The sequence below is a fragment of the Porites lutea genome, chromosome 12 (genome assembly GCF_958299795.1).
Source record: "Porites lutea chromosome 12, jaPorLute2.1, whole genome shotgun sequence".
NCBI classification, from domain to species: Eukaryota; Metazoa; Cnidaria; class Anthozoa; order Scleractinia; family Poritidae; genus Porites; species Porites lutea.
Window position 1 is genome coordinate 13,798,692 of NC_133212.1, and position 24,408 is coordinate 13,823,099.

Consider the following 24,408-nt stretch of genomic DNA (forward strand, 5'->3'; position numbering starts at 1 on the left):
AGCTAGTGACCTCATAAACTGAGCCAAATGCTCATCGGTCAGCGTGCCACGTTTATGACTTATTGGTGACTCGAGTTTTAGTTGACGAATTTCTTCAAACGTGCGACATATACTATACAGACTGTGTAAAGACTTCACACATTTTCTGAAATCGGATTATTTTCCCTCGTTGGCACCTAGTAGTAGCTAGTCGAAGCCTCCTAGAGTATAATTGATATGTATTTGAAGATCTCTTTTTTCTGACTTAGAGTTCATGTTATAAGTTTAAATCTGATTGCTTTTATTATAAATATATAAACGGAGGCTTCGCTTTTAGCCCTCGCTAAATCTATATATTACTTTAAAATGGTAAGGATGATGAGTGCTTTATGTGCGCCAAAATTTTGATTAGGCTCCACAATCTGTGCCGAAGCAAATAACTAATAATTCAGATCATTTTCCACAGGTAAACCCGTTAATCCCAGGCCTTAAACTACTTGAGTACAGGTATAAAGTAAACGTCGTCTTCATGCATTGAGTTATTCTTCTGGTACTAAAACTTGGGTTGTAGGGTAGAGTAGGGTAGGGTAGAGTAGGGATTCCAGTTTAAACACCTCTCTTTTTGCAATAATTATATTGATAAATTAATGATTTGAATCCAATACCACCCTCTGAAAGCCTGTATGATTTCCCTAAAACCAGAATTACCTTTAAAAGCATCACCCTTTATAGGTATTTGGTTATGACACCACAGCCCCACGTAATTGTTGCTCTGAGAATCTGCTCCACTCCCTGACATTGTGATTTCCTTGACTAATTTGTCGTTGACGTATATTTTTACCCGGGTACCACTGACTTTCGACTTGAGGTTATACCATGAACCAGAGTTTACTGGAAAGCTAATTCTGGGGCTACTTTCTGGTCCAGAGCTCGTTATGTACATGTAGCCACCCCAAAGAAAATATCCCCAGGCCTTTGTCACCTGCCTGGTGAGGGAAAAAAGTGATGATAACTCGCTTGACACCAGAAAAAACTCAAATCTGACTGGCTATCAACTTCCCTGACTTCAGTATCAATAGGACAGAAATATATCTTGTGATTTAATTTTTAAGGTGGCTAAACACAGTTCCTCTAGATCTGATTTATGAGTTTACTTCATCATAAGGAGAGGAATATATGCAGCCAATTTTATCATGTCAAAGGCATAAGCTTTTAAAGAAAAAAGTGCAACGACATGCTAAAGAGAAGTTCAATAGAATTTATTTTGTTTTTGTCGCCTTTGACGTATCACGTGACCTCTGCTCGAGCACAAGTGCTGAGCATGCGTACTTAGGAAGCAATGTGAGAGAGCTTGTTCTGTTGACTATTATAAGCATTGTAAATAAACAACAATGTCTAAAATTTACCCATTAAAATTTAACGAAATTTGGCGACAATCCTATTCATATCACAGTGACGCCAATGAAAGCCTCAAAATAAATTTTGAAAGCTGTTTTATCAAAAATTTCAAAAACTGTTACGTTTGTTACAGTTTGGTTATAACAAGTAGGTTCTAAAAACAATGAAGGTTACTAATTGTAACTTGTGTGCAAATTTATAAGGAAATCTAACGACTAGATTTTTTGAAAACCTGATAAATTCAAAATTTAGGCTCGTTTTTAATTATCCATGTTACCAAGGCAGCAACCTAAATTTCACTTTTAACCTGATAAATGTAATGTCTAATAAATAGAGATCGTTTGCGCTAAATTAAGCTTGTTACCAGCAAGGAGTTTTAAATGATACCTCAATAAATGGTAATGGTCCACAACCTTTTAAACTGTGTTTAGCCAGTTTAAAAAACCTTTAAGGTGACTCGACCCAGTTTTTTTGAGGGGGTACCATCCTACTTTGTATCCCCACCTTTACTTTTATCGTAAGTCTAACACATAGAATAGATAACATATAGATTAATCTACAAATGAATATAACATAAAATTTTTGGCGATCGGAGTAAATGTCACGTGGTTATAATGCCACGCCCCTTTGAGGTCTGAGTTGAAAATCCGCTGTTGCCGGTATTTTTTCGTGAAAATCTCTCGGTTACACATAGTGCGCATTAGTGCCTTGCGCTGAACAGAGTTTCACCAAAATCGCAAAGACCCAATTCGAGAAATTTAGGAGGAGTTAGTTGGGAGTTGTCTATTGTTTCTAGTCTGTCATGATACAGCATTCTTGTTCAGCACGCGTGCAATGACCGCGCTTGGCTGACTTCCGAATGCTCACCAAGATATGATAATTTTGGTACAGTGAGATAGGCCATCGCGCGATACATAGAGGTTTAACTCACAATTTTTAATCAATTCTCGTGCTTCTTGTGCCTTTGCAAAAACAGTCAAGAAGTACTAACACTAAATCTACTTACTATTAAAAAAATATCATTTTTTCGTAGGATTAATGCAAACCAATAATTAAATTAAAACCAACTCGTCACGGGAATCCCCTCTATTTTCTCATACTAAATTATCATATCTCGGTGAGCATTCGGAAGTCAGCCAAGTGTGGTCATTGCACGCGTGCTGAACAAGAATGCTGTATCATGACAGACTAGAAACAATAGACAACTCCCAAAGCACAAACTCAGCCAAAACGCTAAAAATCTTTGATGTTTACTCAAGTTTGGGCTTATAGAAGATAATGTCACAGTTTTTCAATGACCATGAAATTCAGAATCCGGGTAGTTAGTTAATCAATTGTGGCCCTGAAAAAATTTGAAGGAAAAAAAACTACGAATTTTTAAGAAAATGCTTTTTTCGTGAGAAGGACTCTTAAACGCTGACAAACGTCAACAAATAGCGAAAACTATAATTTCTATATGTTTGCTTTGCTCGAAATCGCGCGCATTTACAAGGCCCTAAAGCGTTTTGCTTACTTGCAAGGACCCATCTGTTATAACGATGCCCAAAATAAAGGGATATATCTCATAGTTTATTAGATATAATCGTGTAAATTTTGCTTATCATTTTCGCATAAATTATGACCTAAATTTGGAAACCGCTGAATTTCTCGAATTGGGTCTTTGCGATTTTGGTGAAACTCTGTTCAGCGCAAGGCACTAATGCGCACTATGTGTAACAGAGAGATTTTCACGAAAAAGTGCCGGCAACAGCAGATTTTCGACTCAGACCTCAAAGGGGCGTGGCATTATAACCATGTGACATTTACTCCGATCGCCAAAAATTTTATGTTATATTGTAGATTGATCTATATGTTATCCATTCTATTTGTTAGACTTACAATAAATGTAAAGGTGGGGATACCAGAGAGCTTCAATGTAGGATGGTACCCCCCAAAAAAAACTGGGTCGAGTCAATTTGTTATAGTTATGATTAATTGGTAACAGAACTTTGTGTCCTTCAATTCGGTCTGTAATCATACTCGTAACTAAACAAGTCCGGGGAGTCCTATCACTCGTATGATTTATACACACCGAACTGGACTCCACAAGTCCCTTTCTCATTATTAATAAACATATTCATATGACGAAAAATGTCGAGTTAACAGATCTCGGATTACTTACCCCCGTGTTAAAACAGCTCCCTGTTTATGCCTGAAGATGTGCCCACACGCCTTACCGCTTGATACTTGTACTCTATTGGTGATCACTTAAATAAGAGGAATAGGAAAGATTTTTATTGCTAGCAAATTATTTTTGCGCTTGAAGGTGTAAGGCGACTCCTACTTCGCCTTTCGTTTGGTTTGTGGGCACAAGCAAAAGCAAGGTTCCTTTTACTTGGAACGTTTTAAGAGTGGTTGTCAGAGAAAACCGGGCAAAATGTTAAAAATGTCAACGGAAGGGGGTTGACAGAACAAGTTCATACTAACATCATAGATAGGTCTGGTGGAGTAATGGACAAATATACCAAACATAGGTTCTTCACTGCTCTTGTATAACAGATACGAGCATCACTTTTTTCGACCCCCTCGGACGCCATTTTTATAAGCAAATTTTCACCATTTTCTAAAACTCACAGAACCCTCCAAATTTAACGAGCGAAGTTTATTTTTTGTATGCGATACAAGACATCACAGAACTACTTTCTAAAACCATAAGATTTGTTAAGTATCCACGGACAAGACTAAAATTTTCTTATTTTATCTGACCTAAACTCAGTGTCTGCAAACGAGCAAAAAATCGGGCATTTTTGAATTGATCTACAGCACACAACTAAAACGACAACTCTGACAGCCAAATTGCAGTCTACTATCATCCATGTAACCAAAACACTAATAACCATTTTGGGCCATTGAAACAGGAAGAAATTAGAAAACTCACATTTGTTATAGTTTCCAAGCTTTTTCTTGCAAACAGGCCGATCCCTTCGTGTTTGTTTTAAGTCCTCTTCGTGAATTTTCCATCATATTTCGCTGTAAAGTGTGTTCAGCAGCTGGAGAACATATCAAAAAGTTCGAAATACTGCCTAGGCTACATTTTCAAAGGGCGAAAAGTGCTGAACGATAGGATGAAACTAAAAAATAACAAAGCGACGCCATCTTCAAAATTCAGCACTCAGGAGGGACTGGCACTAGTAGCTGCCTTGTCCACAAGTGATGAATAGAGTACTAAAGTGTGACGTCATAAAAATGAAATTTCTGAAATTATGGGATTTGTCAGGATATTCGGAAAGAACAATGTCCAAGAGGCCTACTTGCCAAAAATGAGCATTTGGGGGCAAATTGTCTCTGAGATCGTAGCCCAGTTATGCTTACAAAACTCCATACAAACCCTTCTAAATTTTTTTTGGGTCGACCCCCCAAAAAATTAGAAGGGTTTGTATGGAGTTTTCTGAGTATAACTGGACTACGATCTCAAAGACAATTTGCCCCCAAATGCTCATTTTTGGCAAGTAGGCCTCTTGGACATTGTTCTTTCAGAATATCCTGACAGATCCCATAATTTCAGAAATTTCATTTTTATGACGTCATCACTTTAGTACTCTTTTACCAAACAAATAAAAAACAAAAACAAACTAACCGGCTTATCAGCGACCTATTACAGTCCTATTTCTTCTTCAATTACTACTTTTAGTTAAATTGTTGTCGTTTTTTTTTTCGGCGGAGTGATGGGGTGTGGTGAACAGGTGACCAATTGGCATTACTTTATTCAGTCTTCATTTGCTCTTCATTCACTTCATTTTGAGTTATCCCATATAAGTCTTAGCGTTTTTTTGGACTCATTTTTGTATCATTTATTTTTGCGTCAGTCTTCTATCACCGTCCATGTCGGAGGGTCCACTCATCTCCTTTTCATGATTTCATGATGCACAGTTTCATAGTCCCGAAGGCTTCGCCCGAAAGGTACCTCTTTCAAGCATCTGGTGTATCAAAGGGTAGCTAGGAAATCACAAGTTGAAGTATGTGAAAGGAGAGGAAAATCTTTCATTAAGTATTTTAAAGAGCCTATTATTAAAATGCTTCGAAGAAACATGCCTTATGGCAATATCATTTACATGTTAAGGTTACTCGAAAATGACCGGAAGACCTCCTTTCTTATCGATTTATTCTCACGAAGCAGATATAAAGGGTACAACTTTTTAATGGAAGATACACGAAAGGGGTACCTTTTGTCAAAAATAGTATATTTAAGGGTAAGGGACTGGACCTCGGGGCGAAGCCTCTCCGAAAAAAGCTTTATTGAGTAGCCTCCCACCCCTCCCCCCCTCCCCCTTCTCCCTAGAGCTTCCCTAAAGTTGCTCTCCAACTTTTTCGCAACTTGTGGTATTTCGAGCAATTTTTTTCGTTTCAAGCAACTTTTTGCGTAATTTCTGAGCAATTTTTCTTACTAGTTTTCTTTCAATTCTGAGATATCTGAGCAGTTTTAAGTGCTTAAATTGGCCTTGCTTCCAAATTGCAGTGTTTTAGTAGACAATTTATGAATTTTCTATGAAAAAGGAGCCAGATCCTCACCCCTTGGGGGCAGATGATGGGCGCAAGATGCAGCCGGGCTGCTAGGTCAGAGGTTTTTTTGAACAAAATTCGAAATGGCGGACGTCGATTCACACTTGACTGACACGAGTGTCTAAGGTGAAGAAGGTCATCCAACAATTTTAATGGCTCATACTAGAATTTTTACAATTATTAATATTAATATTGATGTGTAGTCTTTACTCATACATTTTTTCTTTTAATTGTGGTTTACGGGTTTCTGATGTCGGACAGAGTTATCTAGCAATTTAATTACGCTGCAAAATTGCACAAAATTACTTTTTTATACTCTACCAGGAGCCATATATATATAAGTCGGGGTAGTAGACCGTAACTGGATACTTTTTCCCGAGATGGGGCTGACCTCATCGAAATATATATCATAGCCATTAAATGTACAATTTTAAGCACATTTTGTGCCATCTTGTGTGACTCGCGCGCGCATTTTTTGCAACAGCGCCGTGGAAAGGATTAACAAACGAAATGGCGTTGGAAATTACCTCCGTAGCAGATGAATAAATTCCGTTTCTGTCATCAGTGCCTCCTCTGAAGTTAAGGCAAGACCTTAACAATTACTCTAAATGTGAGGACTGTGAACATGGATTCTGCTTGTGTTAAACGCCGTAGTGAAAGTGTTTTTGACAAATTCAGTGACGAAGAGATGTAGAAGATGTCAAAACTCGAGTTAACACTCAGACCCCTTTTAAAAATTTTTGAACTGCCAAAAACTTGTATGGATCCGCCTTTTCTTTACATGAGACCCACGGAACCGTAAAGTTTTTGAGCTGCAAACAGTATTGCAATCTATGGAGAATTTGCACGTTCCCTCTAAACGGGTTGCACAGGTCAAAAATTCGCCCGGACCCGTGGCATTTAGCTTGTGTGAACCGTGCAAGGAGCATACTGAAAAAGAAGTGAGCAGGAAAAACAGTGAGGGGAAGGGGTACGGAGTGAGAACCGAAGGAACCCCTGTAATGGTACTTTTTAACAAAAGCCCCTTCCGAATCCTTCCGGTAAACCAGATCTGGAATGGTTTATTTTGACAGCTCTTGTCAACAGTCTATTACCTTATGGAAATGCGAAGTGATAGCGATGAGATCATCAAGTAAAAGGCTTACTTTCAAACCCGGCGGGGGGGGGGGAACTCCGCATATGAAAGGGGTGGGGATGCTCGCCGGAAATTTTGAATTAAACCCGTAAAGGAGACCGATCTGGGCGTAGCCCAAGCTTTTTTTGATCCCTAAAAGAGACCATGTTGAAACACAGACAAATGAGAAAACTTGGATGATATGAATGGAGTGAATAAAACGAATTAAAGATATACATATCAAATATATATTTTGATCTTTTTTTTGCGTGATACCCTAAACGAGACCTTCACGGCTAAATATGATGTCGTTTTGCCCAGAACACCCTAAAAGAGACCAAAATCCGAAATTTACACCTCTTAGCGAGACGACGAGCATCCCCACCACTTCCATATGCGGAACCCCCCCCCCCCCCCTCCCGGGCTTTCAGAAATTACTTCGTCCGCTTTCTTGGCCGCTTTGCGGCCTAAAATGCCCGCTCCGCACTCTGATTCAACTGTTTATTTTAGGTGATAAAAATTATTGCAAATTTTACAGCAAGCAATATCTACTGCCCGTAGTTAGCCCGCACGCTTAGAAACTCGCGAGGTTGATATATAGCAAGTCTAGCTAGCTCCCATGAGAGCGAAGTTAAGTGATTTTTAAAGAGACAAAATAGATCTTTAATATTATCTACATTCACGGGACACCTCGAAATGAGGAGGGAATGAAGCAATTAACCAGCTGCGATCAAGCGTTCTTCTTGTTTTTTCCTTTGAAAGAAAAATAAGCTAAATTCAACTAAAAGAAGAAACTGAAGAAGAAATAAGACTGGAGTAGGCCGCTGATAAGCTCGTTTGTTTGTTTTTTGTTTTTGTTTTTTATCTTACTGGTAATTACAGGAGCCCATAGGCTCCTGGTAATAGTTCGTAATAGCCAACGTTCGATAAAGGAACTTCTTACATGAATCTGAGGCTTTCTGGTTACATTTCTGTATAAGGTTTGTTTTTTTATGTGCTCAAGTCTCTTTTGGGAATTACGTGAAAAATTTGCAATTTTTGTCCGTTTGTTAGATATCGAACGCAGCTACTAGTGCCAGTCCCTTCTGAGTGCTGAATTTTGAAGATGGCGTCGCTTTGTTATTTTCTAGTTTCATCCTATCGTTCAGCACTTTTTGCCCTTTGAAAATGTAGCCTAGGCAGTATTTCGAGCTTTTTGATATGTTCTCCAGCTGCTGAACATACTTTACAGCGAAATATGATGGAAAATTCACGAAGAGGACTTAAAACAAACACGAAGGGATCGGCCTGTTTGCAAGAAAAAGCTTGGAAACTATAACAAATGTGAGTTTTCTAATTTCTTCCTGTTTCAATGGTCCAAATGGATTATTAGTGTTTTGGTTACATGGATGATAGTAGACTGCAATTTGGCTGTAAGAGTTGTTCTGCCGTTTTAGTTGTGTGCTGTAAATCAATTCAAAAATGCCCGATTTTTTGCTCGTTTGCAGACACTGAGTTTAGGTCAGATAAAATAAGAAAATTTTAGTCTTGTCCGTGGATACTTAACAAATCTTATGGTTTTAGAAAGTAGTTCTGTGATGTATTGTATCGCATACAAAAAATAAACTTCGCTCGTTAAATTTGGAGGGTTCTGTGAGTTTTAGAAAATGGTGAAAATTTGCTTATAAAAATGGTGTCCGAGGGGGTCGAAAAAAGTGATGCTCGTATCTGTAATACAAGAGCAGTGAAGAACCTATGTTTGGTATATTTGTCCATTACTCCACCAGACCTATCTATGATGTTAGCATGAACTTATTCTGTCCACCCCCTTCCGTTGACATTTTTAACATTTTGCCCGGTTTTCTCTGACAACCACTCTTAACGTTTAAGATACCTAAGGGTATATTAAATTTAGCCGATCGTTTCGCGCTTCGCGCAAAATGCCGCGTTTGCCTCGCTTGGCTCATAAAACGCCTGTTATGCAGGCTACCTTTCTTGTGTCATGGGTGTGTGCTCTTAGGCAACACGTTTTCAATGCTGGGGGTAACCCTGCGATGCCCTGGCACCTCATCCAGAACAGGTGTATGTGTGTAATATAAATATCCCTAGTTGCTTCATATATACTACCGAAACAACTGAGCTGACAAGCCAATTGGCTTTAATGCAGATCATCCTCTCAGAAAAAAAATACAGTTGTCGAAGTTTGTCTTTTGAAAAGAAGAAGTAAATTTACATGTAAAGCAAATTTAGAAAGTATAGAGCGATTTTCGTATATGACCTTGAAAAATGGTTTCGCGCGCTCGGTAAGTGTTCGTTGTTTGTTTTATCAGCCACTGGATGAAAAGATCAAAACATGGCCTCTTCGTTTTCCCACCAAAAAAAACCTAATTTGAAGAAGGCATTGTTCGATTAGCCAATCGTGTTGCAGTATGAAGTTAAAGCGAAGTATCGGTTGATTTCTGGACAGTTCTCAGGCATGAAGTTTTTTCACCCGAGCGTTCGCTTAACCAACCAAAAGCCAAGCCTGTCTGTATCCTTTTGATGAACCAATAAAATCGCTCTATTTCCGTTCTTTTGCAGTTTCTGTTTCAGTTAGTGCGTTTTCATTTCAACGTCAGACGAAAATCGCTCTAATATTTCTGTTTTAATGGCCTCAGCCACACATACCTGAAGCTACCTGCGGGTCAGTCTATACGGCTACGTCCAAACGGCACGGACGAATTCTCGACCGATTGAAATTAGTGGCGTTGTTTAAGTGTTCCGTTTACACGGAACCACCTTAGCCATACGAAAATTTAGACGCTTAGCCGTTCAAAGCTCCCAGGAGCGTAGCGTGACCATTTTGACAAGTACGCACACGGGTCCATATGGTTTTAAAAACTTCCTACAAAATAACGTTTTTGCTTTCCTTTAATACATATTTGACAGTTTAAAGGGTCTGTAGGCTTGTTTACAATATAACGTGATATCAAGAAAACCTTTTAAAAGGTTCTTCGTTGAGCTGGTACAGGAATGTTTACCACCACGTTCATGTTTGTGGAATTATCCACACGTTTAGTCGTTTGCTGATTTTTTTTAGTTTTTCCCTTTTTTCGATCAAGGGACAAAGGAACAAACAAACGATAGTCAGAATTTATTTATTTTCAGTTGTTCTGGAGATCTCTAAAGTTTGTAATTGAAAAAAAAAAAAAAAAAAAAATGCCACATCTGTTCGGTAGGAGAAAATTTCCTGCAAAATTCGTGTTGATACCGCAAACGTGCACCTAATAGTTTGCTTCAGCTTACGATCATCGTCGGCATGGTTTGGTCCATGTTTTTACGGGCGACATTAAGGTAGTCTTTCGACATTTATGGGAAGAGAGAAATAAAAACTAAAAAAACGAAAGGCCTTTGAATGGGAAAACATTCCAGACAAATCTTAAAAGGAATGATAATCAGTCAGGGCTATGAATACGCAATGTATCGTGGGATCGCCTGAAGGCAAACATTTCAAGAATGTTTCGAATCTATTACATTCCACTACTCAAAATGTTGTATTTTACGTGTACAAACGATGTTGAATATAGCGAGACAGACAGGAACTACAAATGGCTTTTAATTGTAAAAGAAAATCTTTAAAAAAATGCTATCAATTTCTCAAGTACGCACGTGCGTATTTGCGTGAAGGACGCTACGCCCTTGGCTCCATGTAAACAGAACGAAAATATTGAAAGGTTCTCTGTGGACGAAATGCTCGGTCCAGCCAGTCAAAAATTCCGTCCGGTGCAGTGTGATGGTAGCCTAAATTGAACCTTTAAGTCTTAAGCCTTTGCTAAGTTATAGACCCTTTTACGTTGTATGTTTTGTTTTCCCAATTCAGACCACGTCATGTTCTCCAGGGAATTTGTCTTTTGTCTTTTCATTAATTATGCATACATTTGCACATGCATAAGACGACAGTCGAAATAAAGAGTTCTCTGGGGTACCATCAGGTGGTCTTAAATGGGAAAACAAAACAATTGTCAGTATCCGCTGTTACCTACCATACTCATCAGAATTGACAGGTGTGGTCCACAGTCTTGCTGGTCCATAATGCCATTGAGCATCATTGTAAGGAATACTTCCAGTCCATGATGACCCTCTGTCAGTCCACGAACCAATCAAATTTTTCCAAGCTCCTTGCAAGAAAAGACATGTCTTAATTAGTTGCGTTACGCTCTACACTTTTATCCCGCGGAGAATGTAACCGGTAAGGGCGTCGATAAAACCTGGAACACAGAACATTCTGGAACATGCCGGAACATGAAAAAATAAAAATAATTTTCATTAAAAAAATGATCGAATAAAACAATGATAATAACATAATTTTTGTAAAAATTAATAATAACAAAATAGCATGAAATAACAGAAAAACGAAAAATTAAGAAATCTGATTAAGAAAAAGAAACTGGTATCTGTTCATCTAGGAGTGTGAGAAAACCATATTTTGTCGCAATTAATTTGTTGGGCGAGTGAGGGTCCATGCAAATGATAGTAATGAGTGAAGGCTTGCTTCTAAATTCAAAATATATTGAAACGGGGTCGCGTGGAGGGGGGTTTTCAAGCTTTCCTCATAGAGCCACCTCTTGTAATTGTTTGCCATAAGTTAATCATTTGGCGGTTATCCATCCAGGCTCCGCGATGGTCTGAAATGTCGGTGCAGTATTTCATGTCAAGCTAAGTCGTTAAGTAGCTCGTGTCAAGCCAACATATAGTCTCCTTATATAACCGACATTTGCTTACTTGAGGTGCTTTGCTTTCTTGAGGTTGACATGAATTACTTACAGAGACAGGAGCCGATTGACTGGCCGGTTGACTAGGTTGAGGATGTTGATTGCCGCTGTTAAAGTGATTTAACTTGAGCATCCCCTGTGACGTTGCATTTTTTCCACTCTGTGTGCTAAAACGCTGTCGCCCCCCCCCCCCTATATTTCGAGCCCAAGCCTAATTTATAGAAGACACTTGAAGGTTTGCTTATGAGACTTGTTATTGTTGTAAACACTATTTTTCAACTAAATTCACTGAATATTACAATATCAGTTTGTTACGTGTCCGGGTCAAAGGTGAATAGAAAGGAAAAGAGCCGTCCGTCTTTGTTTGTTTGTTTTGTCTCCCACCTTGCTAAATATATCAGTCTCGGAGCATTTGGTTCTGCCGTGTCATTTCATGTCTGGAGTCTGAAACGAGCCTAGCTAGGAAGTCTGTGAGGATCTCCATGATCACGGGAATCTCAACAGCCCCTCCCATAAAAATTGTAGTGCCATTATTGGGTCATTATTTTATTCTGCGGAACTCAAGATTGTTTTTTTTTTTGTAATTATGTGGGATGAACAGTCAACGTTAGGATTTAATTCAAGAAAGTCTAGTCGCCGAGAATAGCTACGCATTACCGTTTCCATGTTCACTAAAATCCAGTAACGTCACAAAATTCAAAGCAACAAACACGTTAGCAAAGCATTCGAATTTAAGCACCAACTTCGCTCTCACCAGTTTTGTAGTCAGAGGATATCCAAATCACTTTGACAGCGGCGATTGCTATCTTCAACTTGGCAGAAGAAAATAGGAGGCTGTGATCTAGCTTGAATTTCAGCGATCTCCTCGAGTCGCAAACTTCACTTGCGACTCGGGAGACGGCTAAAATTCAGGCTAATTGATAACAGTTAGAAACTAAACTACTGCTGCGCTACCACTGCCAATCTTATCCACTAAAATCCAAAGCGACGCGGAGCACCTAAGCTCTTCTTACGGTCGCAAAGCCGTAAATGGATAGCCGTCAAAACGCATGGCAAACAATAGAAGAGTTGGCTGTGTGAGGAAAGCTTGAAAACCCTCCTCCTCGCGACCCATTTTAATATATTTTGAATTTAGAAGCAAGCCTTCACTAATTACTGTCATTTGCATTGTCCCTCACTCGCCCAACAAATGATTGTTTTCTCATACTCGTAGATGATACGAGTAAGTTTCTTTGTCTTCATTTCTTTCTTTTTCCTTTTTTTTTTTGTTATTTTATTAATTTTTACAAAAGTCATTTTATTATTATTATTACTTCATTTTTTTAAATTTTTTTTTCATGAATTTTATTTTTATTTTTTTCATGTTCCGGCATGTTCCGGCATGTTCCGGCATGTTCCGGCATGTTCCGAAGTGTTCCATGTTCCGGGTTTTATCGACACCCGACCGGTAATCGCCAAAATTTCTTCGACCAAATACTAGTCAGGAGTTCAGGACAAAACTCTGGTGGAGTTGATAAAATACCTGCTCGTTTACTTAAAGAGACTGCTGACACATCTGCAGTTCCTCTAAGTATGCTCTTCAATTTATCGTTCAGAAACAGGGACGCCTACCTAAATTATGAAAATCAGCTAATATTACACCCATTCACAAGGATGGTGATCGAGAGCCAGTAGAAAATTATAAAGGCATTTCACTCTTAACTATCTCTAGGAAATACCAGGACAGAATTGTTTACAATGCTATTTATGATCAAGTTATTAGATTCATACATGATTCCCATCACGGGTTCCTCACTGGTCGTTCCTGCTCTACTCAACTACTCTTAATACATCATGATTGGTTCAAAGTCTTGGACAAGAGAGGTCAAGTTGATGTAGTATTTATAGACTTTTCAAAGGTTTTTGACCTTGTCGGTCATAATATTCTATTAACCAAACTTTACAAATATGGTGTCCTTGGAGACTTGCTAAATTGGTGTAGAGATTATTTAACAGAACGTTAACAGCGTGTTGTAGTGAAAGGAGCGGCTTCCGACTGGTTAACCGTAACCTCTGGTGTCCCACAAGGTTCTTCGTTGGGACCATTATTCTTCATAATCTACATCAACGATTTACCGGGGTTAATTAGTAAGGACAGTTCAATTGCTTTGTATGCTGATGACAGTAAAATGTATAGGGTTATTAGTACTCAAGAAGGTCTGTCTACTTTTCAAAGTGACATAGATAAAATTTCAGATTGGTGTAAGATGAATAAGATGAGAATTAATACCAAGAAATGTAAGATCATGCGAATAACCAGGAAAAAGTCACCCTTAGTTGGGGAGTATGATATTGAAGGCCAACCTTTGGGAAGTGTTAATGTGTATAAAGATTTAGGATTATTTACTGCTAGTAATCTTTCATGGAATTAACACGTAGATAAAATAACTGCTAGGGCTAATAGGGTTTTGGTTAAGAGGACTTGTAGGGACTTAAAGGATATTGATACCATGAACACACTGTATTGTAGTCATGTGAGACCTTTATTAGAATATTCAGGCGAAACTTGGAAACCTCACCATACTAAACGTAACATTGATAAATTGGAGGCTGTTCAGCGAAGAGCTACCAGATGGATCACTAGCTCTGATGATGATTATTATACTATAGACTATCAAAGCTAAATTTGTTGTCATTATCTAATAGGAGGTTCACTAGAGATGTTACATTTTTTTTAAATGTAATTAATGGATATTATGATATTGATATTTCAAATAAGCTTATATTTTGTAAGGACAGAAATACAGGTTATAACCCGAGGAAAAATGACAGACAGGACCTTGTTCCAAATTTTTTGTAAAACTGATGGTTTTAAATATTGTTTTTTTAACCGTATTGTAAATGAATGGAATGGTTTACCCAATCATATTAGAGAATCAAACAGTATTGCAACTTTTAAAAAAAATGTTTTAAGTTTTATTAAGGATAACTAGAACATTTATATTTCTATTTGTATATATTTTTCTTATATTTTAATTAGTGGGGGCATCCCTAGTATGGCGCATTCGCGCTTTTGATTGTCTCCTTCTCCACAACTTTATTATTATTATTATTATTATTATTATTATTATTATTATTATTTGCTTGTAATGTAGTGGAGTGAATCTGTAATAAACAAATAATTAAATAAAAAACTATAGCAGAAACAAATCACGGATTCATAGGTATTCACGATTTGATTGCTTTGCTAAAACATGAATATTTAATGCAACAGTCTTGTACATTTGTATTTAATTTTAATTTTTGACAAAACTAAGCAAACAGAAAAGAAAATTTGCAAGTAAGTAAATAAAATAAGTAAATCGATCAAGTGTGTTAATTAGTGTTATAATTAGTTGAAGGTTTAATGACATTATAGTGTTAAGAAGACATAAATTCCCCAAGAAATTGCGCCTCGATAAGATTTCTTAATTATAATAAAAACCATGGACCAGCTTACTTTGAACAAAAAGACCGCTCTAAGTCACTACAAGCTCCTCAAGACAATCATTGGAAAAATGTTTTCTCCAAAGCAATTTGCAAGTAAAGCAGACCTAGTGGATATCCACGGCTCTCACAAAAGTATAGCTAAACTTCACTGTTAAAATAACAGAGCTATATCTTTCCGACCGACCCTTGTCCGCAGAAAAAAATATTAATGTATAGCAACGGACGGTACAAAATAATAACAATAATAGTAGTAATAAAAGTTTGGAGGTACCGCATTTTCTCTCTTGTAAATACTAGCTGACATACATAATGACCCTTTTATTGGAAGATCAAACGCCATCAAACTAAAAGCCTTTCTCTAATAAGCGTTCGACCAAGTGCAGCACGACAAGCTTTTTGCAAAACTGTTATGTTTATTATCAAGGCCCATCAATGACGCATTACGCATTTTTACGAAATGTTTGTTTGTTTGCTTGCTTTTAGCTGTTGTTGTTGTTGTTTTTTTCATTTCCTATATAAACCTCTCTGGGCACTCAAAGGCCTTATTAACTCGTTTAATGGCGATACTTTCTTTAGCTTGTTAATCAAAACAGCTTAAATTAGTCTTTCGCAGATTTTTTCATCCGATTTGGCATTTGTTGTGGACGTTTTTTTTTTTGTCAAGTAGAAACAAACAACTAGAACTCCAGATGCTTGCACTCAAACAGTCAAGAAGATTAATGGTGATCTGATTCCTTTCATAACCTCGCGGTGACTGTGATCTTGCAACTAATGTTTTTCGTTTTGTCACTGAAATGTACATAATTCCTCTAAAACTTACCTTCGATTGTAATTGAAAATGTCACCAATAGAAGGATCCTTTGGTACATGTTATTCATGGAAACCTTAAACGCCATTTGACTACGACAATTGTAAGATCCTTGGTAGAAAGCAGTTAAGCCCCTTTGTGTTTTCAAAGGTCATATTCTGTGCTTCATCGGTGCAAAACTACTTTCTTCCGTTATAGCTATACTACCCGTATTACTAGTTCCGGCTAGATGTCAGTCTAATATCCCGTCACGATCTCATGTGGTTGACGCTAAGGTAATTGAAAGTCTAACATGTTTCAACGTTATGTCATTTTGCAGGTCTAAGGAAGGTACCAAAAACATATCCGTTCAAAACGCAAGCGAATGGAATACAACTCGTTTCTACCTACGAGTACTGGTAGACAAATGCGTTTTCCACGCAATCGTATAAAAGGTAATGGCATCAATTTTTATGCTCCGGGCTATATATATAGGAGGTGGTTTACCAAAAGGTAATTTATCTGTGCACGTACACGGAAACAAGACTCCTTGAGATATATCGTTTCCAGGTACGATTACTATAGTAAATAACCTGTACACGCACACGGAAATCGACCTTTAGATACACTGTATTCAGGTATTCTTCGTTTGAGTGCGCCCGTACCCGTAAACAGAAACGCTCATCTTATAAATCCTTTCATCTTAAGACGATGTTGTATATTTTTATGAATACAACTAACTGCCGGCTAAAATTGAAACTTAATGAATAAATAATACACTGAATAATAAATGAATAAAACATTCATTAAATTAAGATAATTATTTTCGTGTCTCCTACTCTCATTTTATGCGCTTATTTCCTTGCAAAGTCTTGTAATTTAACGTGTTTCAAAAGCGATATCATGATCATGGCCATAAGGGTCCTAGTATTTTGAAATATTAAAAAAATGACCTCTAATGGCACGAACTTGATCATGACGAGGTAGTTAGAGGAAATAAATTCCTTTTCGTAGCAATCGCTATGTTTTTGTAATGGCTTGTTCAATATAAGTAAACGAGGATCTACTTGTCAATCTGCAAACTCGGTTGTTTAACGTCACTTCACAGAGGAGAGCTTAAAAGCAGCAGACGTTCTTGAAGTCACGAACGGCAGGAAGGTTGTGCGGGTCTGGATCGATCTCTTTCTAAAATTAATGTACGTTATTATGCTGGTTAGTATCTCCACCTTTCTTGTGTCAAAAGAAAGCAAGTAAAAGACAACTAAACTCCATACAAATGTACAATGTGTCTATCGCACTAGTATAATACAGCTTGTCAAAGTGACCATTAAATGGATGTGTATAAAATTAAAAAAAGAAGAAAAACTCTTTGAACCTTGGAAAAGGTGACTGTGACTGGTGATAGAGGTGACTGCTTGATACAGGTCAGGTTTGCAGTACATAAGGGAACAGAGATCTGGGGCTTTGACCACTTAATAGAGGTATGACTGTCCGCAGCACCCTTTTGCTCGTCTTGCAATTTGACACTTTGACAGTTGTTTCTATTTTATCAAATGCAACTTTATTAATATCATGATAAACGATGTCACACTGAAAACATGAAAGGTAACAAGCCTTCCTTTTTTAATTTCTATGTTCATCCTCACACGTATCACCTTAGATGGGTTATTCTATCAACAGAACCACTTCCACTCTGTATCATATGCTCATCTTAATTTAATCATCAAGCATTTGAGGAGACATGACGGTCAATGGACCTTTTTAAATATCGCCCAATGTAAAGGAATCTAAGATAGTCTTGGATTCTGGATTTGCAGATGGAAATTCAGGATTCCAGGTACCGGATTCCGGATTTTTTGTCAGTGGAAGTTAGATTCGGGATTCCAATCGTTAGTTGGATTCCAGATTCCTTGATCTGTATTCCGGATTCCAAAGCCCAAGATTTCAGATTCCACAAGCAAAACTTTCCCGGATTCCGGAATCCCTTACATGGGGCAATTCTTAGCATGCATGTTTTGTTTTTCAATTTCAGACCACGTGATGTTACCCCAGAGAACTGATTCTTTCAAATGTCGTCCTATCCACATGCATTTGGATGCCTAATTTATTAAATTAAACGACTTTAAGGCAAATTTCCTTGAGAAAATAGTGTTATCTGAAGTTATTTAGGAAAACGAAACACGCAAGCTTAAAAGGTCTATAATCAAGTTAGTTCCCTTTCTAACTATAATTTAAATGAAAAGTGCCAAATAATTCCACCCAAAATTATTCAAATCTTTTTTGTCTATGGGAACCTGAATATGCATCATCATACAAGTCTTCTATTTCTTAAGGTAAGTAAAAACGGGCAACAACAAACATGCAACTTGTCCTGCAACAAAAAGAGTTGAATAACAATGTTGCGCGTTTTACCACTCACATCAAACCTGTCTTGCAACAAATCAGGTTGTTTACAGGGTTTGAAAACGCGCAACAACGCTTTTCAACTCGTTTTCGCATGTGAAGATTGACGTTTGTCCCGGAAACGATCGTCAGACGTTCTATCCGTCTGGAAGGGACTGATAGAGGACTGATAGAACGTCTTGGACGATCCAAACTCATTCAGACGAACTTAACTGAGCCAGACGTCGAACTTAACTCACTTAGTTTGGTTTGTCTCATGAGAAGTGCGACGTTTGGCCTAGGCCTTAAAGATTAATAGCTTTTATAGCTTTTATAATGTTTTAGAAATATAAAGGAATTCGGCTAGGTAAAAAGTTTGGGTTGTCTTTCTACTTTATAAAGAGATTTTCTAGGCGTTGAAAGCAAAAAGCCGTTGATCAATGAATACGAATCAACTAAGCTCATCAGTTTGAATATCCCTAATCTAAGGTACCCTTTAAATGTGTCACATCAAGTTAACGTGAATAAGCATGCTTTTATCTTTTGTAGTAACTTGATATTACCATAGCCCTGTCAGGTGACTTCTTAAGGGTTACCAGCGGTGTACCCACCGAAAGGCGATACTTGTCACAAGTACAGCCATTATTATGGCGGGACTGGAACCTAGAAAGATGAAATTTAGCTTTAGAATCAACACAATGGTCAAGAATAAAGAAACGGGACACACTTCTTAATACCTATTTCAGGGTGTTTGAGTCGTTGTTGCGAAATATTTTTCATGCTCAATTACGTAATTTAGGTGCAAGGCTCGATAAGTTTGCAATCAGATGTAGAAATGATCAGAACTAATTGTAGAATCAGACAGTGTGTAAAAGATGAAGATTCGAATAACATGAAGGCTACAAAGTGAAAGAATTAGAGCCTAGTTTATTTGGTGAAATTAGGATGGCTACATATTCGGAAGGTGCCACGGAAGCTTCGTTTGAAGACAAAAAGGAAGGCGGGGTATTGTGTACTAGATGCAGCCAGACGTTATAAGATAATCTGTCCTTTACTTTAACTTTGGTAATAAAGTTTTTCGCAATATTGAATCAGAAGTATCAGCATCATCATCGCGTATAGTCCATTTTAACACGGTTCTTTTAAACTGGAACCAAATGCTAATTATTTCAGTCATCTTATAAATTTTATGCTACATGCCCACTGATACATACCCCTCATACCCAGACCACTAGATTGTATTTCCTCTTCTTTTTCGCGAGCCAGGTAGATTGGGCCTTCGCCCAAAGTGTAGGCGTCATTTTCTTGGGGACTAACTTCACGTCTTCGTCTGCCGCCTTTTGCTGAACAGCTTTTATTGCATATGGAGCCTGGGTCAGAGGCATTGCAAAGGATCACGTGACAGTGAAGAAAAACAAATGGATGATCTGCAATAAACTTGAAGGCTTCCAGGCTAAACCGCTGAACACCAGCTAAGGGCGCAGAATAGTACTGTAATGTTGCATCACTTGGGCATCTAAGAGAAATGAAATCAAACAAAGGTAGAACTACCTTTATAACTGAGTTAAAAATTAAGTACAAATAAAAAAAAATTTAGATGCTGTGTCTATATCGGTTTAATTAATTGCTTTAATCTTAATCATTTAAATTAAGTGCATGCCATACATTAGTGGCCGACTACATAACGAATTTTACGCCGGTGAGTCAGTTTAAAAACTTGCAGAACTCACCAAACCCCACTGACCCCTCCCCCTAATAAACGCGAGGATGACATTGCTTTTCTTCGGCAAGAATTCGCTACTTTGAAAACCGGAAGGAAACTGGGCCATATAAGTTTCGCAAAGACTTCTGGAACTTTTACTAGGTACAGGGCAAAATGGCCAACAGCTGACATGTGCGTCCCCACTAACGATCCCAGAAACAGAGATTTTAAAAAATGTCATTGTACTATAATGTATTTTTTTTATCGTACCCTTGTTTAATGAACTCATACTTCAGAGGGTTCATACGATCCTGAGTGGGTGTGGCATAACAGCGATCTGCTCTGATTGACAGCTGCTTGTCATCTGATATGACAGACACTTCAAAAAAGAGGGGATTGCGAAGTATAACTGCCACAGGGAAGTCCCTCTTCGTGTAAGGACTCACGAATGTTTTGTTATGAAACATCTCAAGTGAGAGTGTCAGATTCCCTTCTCCTTCATTGCTAAACACAAGCTTTCTGTTACTTGCTTTCCAAACAACTGAAGATACCACGCCATGCTTGCTGTAAAAACAGCTGAATTGTATTTCTAATTTACGAACACGTGTCACCACATTTTTAACAGCTACGGGCATGTCTAAGACTGCGTTGGAGTAGACGATAGCTGTGGGTGTGTGCCTGCTTGTTGTGTTACAGCCAGTCAGCGGTGTTGTGAGTGAAAAGTGGGTGTTATTCTCTGCAGCTTTGCAACTAGTGTCCAGGAGTCGAAGGTGTTCACGGTCAATACCAAAGAGAAGTGACTTGGGGATGATGATGGTCATGTTTTCACTCTTACACTGCACGTTAACACCTGGAGCTAAAAAAAAAAAAAAACGATTGTCACAAACAACACTCACAAAAAATAACTTGAGCAGCAAAGCATTCTTTGCGAACTTTAACATTTGGTTGGCCTATCTATTTAAGATTACTATTGGATTAAGGCATTGAGTATTGAGTATTCGAAAGGGAAGAGGAAGGGAATTAGGGTGCGAGACCGCGCGCAAGGGAGGAGGGAGGAGGGGAACGCCTAGAAGGAAGCCATTATTTTTCCCATCCCGCCTACTTATTAAAAAAATAACAAAAATAAGACAAATGTGAATGACTGGCTGTCAAATAAGTCTGGCCGCGATTCACGTATTCTAGTCGTATTTCTCGCACTGTTTTTCTTCTGTTTTCCTACAACAAGAAATCTAAAGTGAAGGTACTATATAAAAAAGTTCCAATGCGGTGGTCCATTGAAGGAATCTTCCTTGAAAGTTGCAATGACGCGTGCCGAGTTACATAAATCTAGCCTAAATCTATTCAAGTTGTTGCTGAAGGAATCGGGCTGGAAAAGTATTTGATAAGAAATGTAGCGGCTCTTCGCAACTTTCAATGCAATGTTTGTCTGAGAAAATTAAAACACTTTGCCGTCACTCTTTGAATTTCTATCCGGGGGACGAATTGGATCCAGCGGAGCGCCGTGGCAAAAGATCGCTGGTAGTGGGGGAAAAGAAGAGAGCTGAACTTCGAAGATCTGCAAGAAGGCAGTAATTAATTATTAAAGTAAGTTCCTGGCGGTTTTATAGCCAGCAAGAAGAAGTCCTCGACCAAAAATCGCAGAGGGTTTTAGACTCTTCGTCTTCAACAACCTTGCCGTTAAGTTGACAACGTGGGTCAAAAAGCAGACAACAAGCACACAGGCAGCATGATATTTCCTTTCTTTCTTCTAGTGAGTAAAACCGACAAGCCGTTGGGAGATGATACCTTTTAAAACTAGTCAGTAAAACTCATCTGCTGACAGGCCTTTTCCTTCATACGGTTCTTCAACTGCTTTTTTCGATTCTCCTTTCAAGGTACCCCCCCCCCCCCCTTCAATCATGTTAAAAGATTTAAGGGCCCCCTTTCTTACATAATACCCAAATGGAAATAACAAATAACATTTTCTTTACTTTACCGTTCTTACTCACTGTCACTTCCAAATGTGCCAACTACATAATCGTCATCTGAGAGTGATTTGTCATCTTGCTGGTCAGCATATGACATGGAGTCTGCCATTTCCAACTGTTTCTCTTTTATAGAATTAAGCTCATTATTTCACAGTACATGGCAGCTGATGGTTTTTATTTTGTCACTTTTTTTACCATACTTGCCAAGTCCATGGGCAGTTAGATATTTCTCAAGTTCTTTGACAGTTAGTTGTTGAAATGTTCCTTTTAGAGACATGTCTAGCCAGTCATACTCATTGTATGTTTTTAGGCCTCGTTTGCTTTTGTCGCTTTGCCTCTGAGTCGACCTGATGAATTCTTTGAGTCTCAGTGTTGTCAGGTGCTCCAGATATTAACGCACGTATTTTTCATCAACAGCGAACTTTGTTGCATATTCTTTAATGGCATCTGTATCATTGAGGGTTATTTCTGATGAATTAAATAAGCGTTTCAACTGAGCCGTTGGCTGCCAGTCATCAGGATCTCTGCAGCTACCATCATCATTTCTCACTGGCGTACAAAACACGCTCTTATAGTGTGGAGTGTTCTTGGGGTCAGGTATGGGTTGGGGTATTCGCTCACTCTCTGGTCCTACCCATGGATGGCTTTCACAGAAGTCGCAAAGACGACCATCTGAATGTTCACTGCATGCCCTCTTGAGAAACTCCATATAGAGCTCACCCACGTTGTAATGTGATTCAATGAATGTGGATATTTTGTTCATATATCCGCTACCTGGAATTTGCTCTCGCGAAGTGTTACTCTTTGCTTTATTAAATGCCAAAATATTGGCTTCATTAAAGAAGAACTGATCTTCTGGCTTCATAGTCAGATATGCAGTGATGTATTCTTTCAAAACGGGAGCATCGTGAATTCGTTCTTTAACTTCCTTTGCCACATCCCATGCATTATTTTCCATTCTAGCTAAGGCAGCGGGATGTTGGTTGTAGACAAAACGAATCAAATTAAAGAAGTTCAGCTATTTGAAAGTTATCTGATTCCAAACCCTCACAGTGCACGACTCCAATACTATAATGATGTTGTATCTGTTTTATACACTGAGTGTTTTACAGATTTTTCTTCAAAGGAACGATTCCAACATTACTTAATTGCTGAAAGAAGGTGGAGATTTGAAATAGAAAGTCATAGAAACTCTGGCTTCAAAAGTGGATGAAATCAAGAGCAATTCAGCAAACTCAGATAGTGGTCATTCGTACGACATTCAAAGGTTACAATCTATTCCACATGATGCCAATTCTGAAGATGTTTCTCGGTGTGAAAGAGCTATAGGTGCCTTGGAGAAAATGATGAATTCCTCTCAAGATATTACAAACAGACTGTCAGAGAAAAGGAAAAATTGTTATCTTCCCTCCCTTGATTTAGATCCAGGGGGATAGAGCACAGTAAGGTATGTTGAAGTAAAGCTTCAAGCCTTAGAAGAAACAAAGGGAACACTTTTTCACATGCTGGAATACAGTACTTCTTGCCTTATGTAGAAGATATAACCAAAATAATTACACTAAGGCTGAAGAAGTGAGAAGGAAGAGAAGAATGAAAGAACAAAAAAGAAAGAACAAGACCAAGAAGCGGAAAGTATTGTCAAGGCAGGCTAAAGAGGTGTGTAAACGTTTGACTGGGAATGGAGAAATACATATCACCCAAAAAGCCAGTATTCCTGTGATTGACAGTAATAACCTCAACAGAGAAGCACTTCACACTAAACTGAGAAAGAGATTTCACCTAGAGCCTCTCAAACAGCTTATAGAGCAAGGATTTATCAGTGATTGTGTTATAATTGAGATAAGACAAGCCACCGAAAGGTTAGAGGCCGACAGGACCGCTTCAAGGAAGAAAGAAGATAATCAGCCAAAGCCTACAGCTTTTTATATGAGCACTACATGCTCTAATAGCAAAAAACTTGACAGTGACACAGACAGTGAGTCCACATCAACCTCATCTACAAATAATGATTCGGATAGTGAGATTGGATGACATGACTTTATGCACGTAATCATTTGTTAAAATGCCGATGAAATTGTTTTAGTGTTACACAATAATGGATGTTGTGTTGATGCACCTACTATTTGAGCATTAAATCTTTTTGTCAAAATGCTGATGAAATTGTTTTAGTATTACACAATATAGGACTTTGTGTAAAACTGAATCAAAATCAGGTCTTTTAATACTCAAGCATCATGCTGCTCAGTAGGGATGCTACTTACAAGAAGCTTGAAGACCTCCCCAAAGTCATCTTTTGGCACTTTAAGGCCCCCCATGTTCCATCCAAAAAAATTGAAGGCCCC

General features: G+C 38.2%; 1 protein-coding gene across 1 annotated transcript in view; it reads right to left on the bottom strand.

The window, feature by feature from the left end:
* Positions 1 to 19,555: 19,555 nt before the first annotated feature.
* Positions 19,556 to 24,408, bottom strand: part of LOC140953995 (oncoprotein-induced transcript 3 protein-like) — a 31,951-nt gene continuing 27,098 nt past the window's right edge. Inside the window, exons 7-8 of the mRNA XM_073403381.1 lie at positions 20,370 to 20,955; positions 19,556 to 19,913 (exon numbers count right to left, since the gene is read on the bottom strand). Coding sequence (XP_073259482.1) covers positions 19,571 to 19,913; positions 20,370 to 20,955 — 929 coding nt within the window. The 3' untranslated portion in view covers positions 19,556 to 19,570. The remainder of the gene's footprint in view (positions 19,914 to 20,369; positions 20,956 to 24,408) is intronic.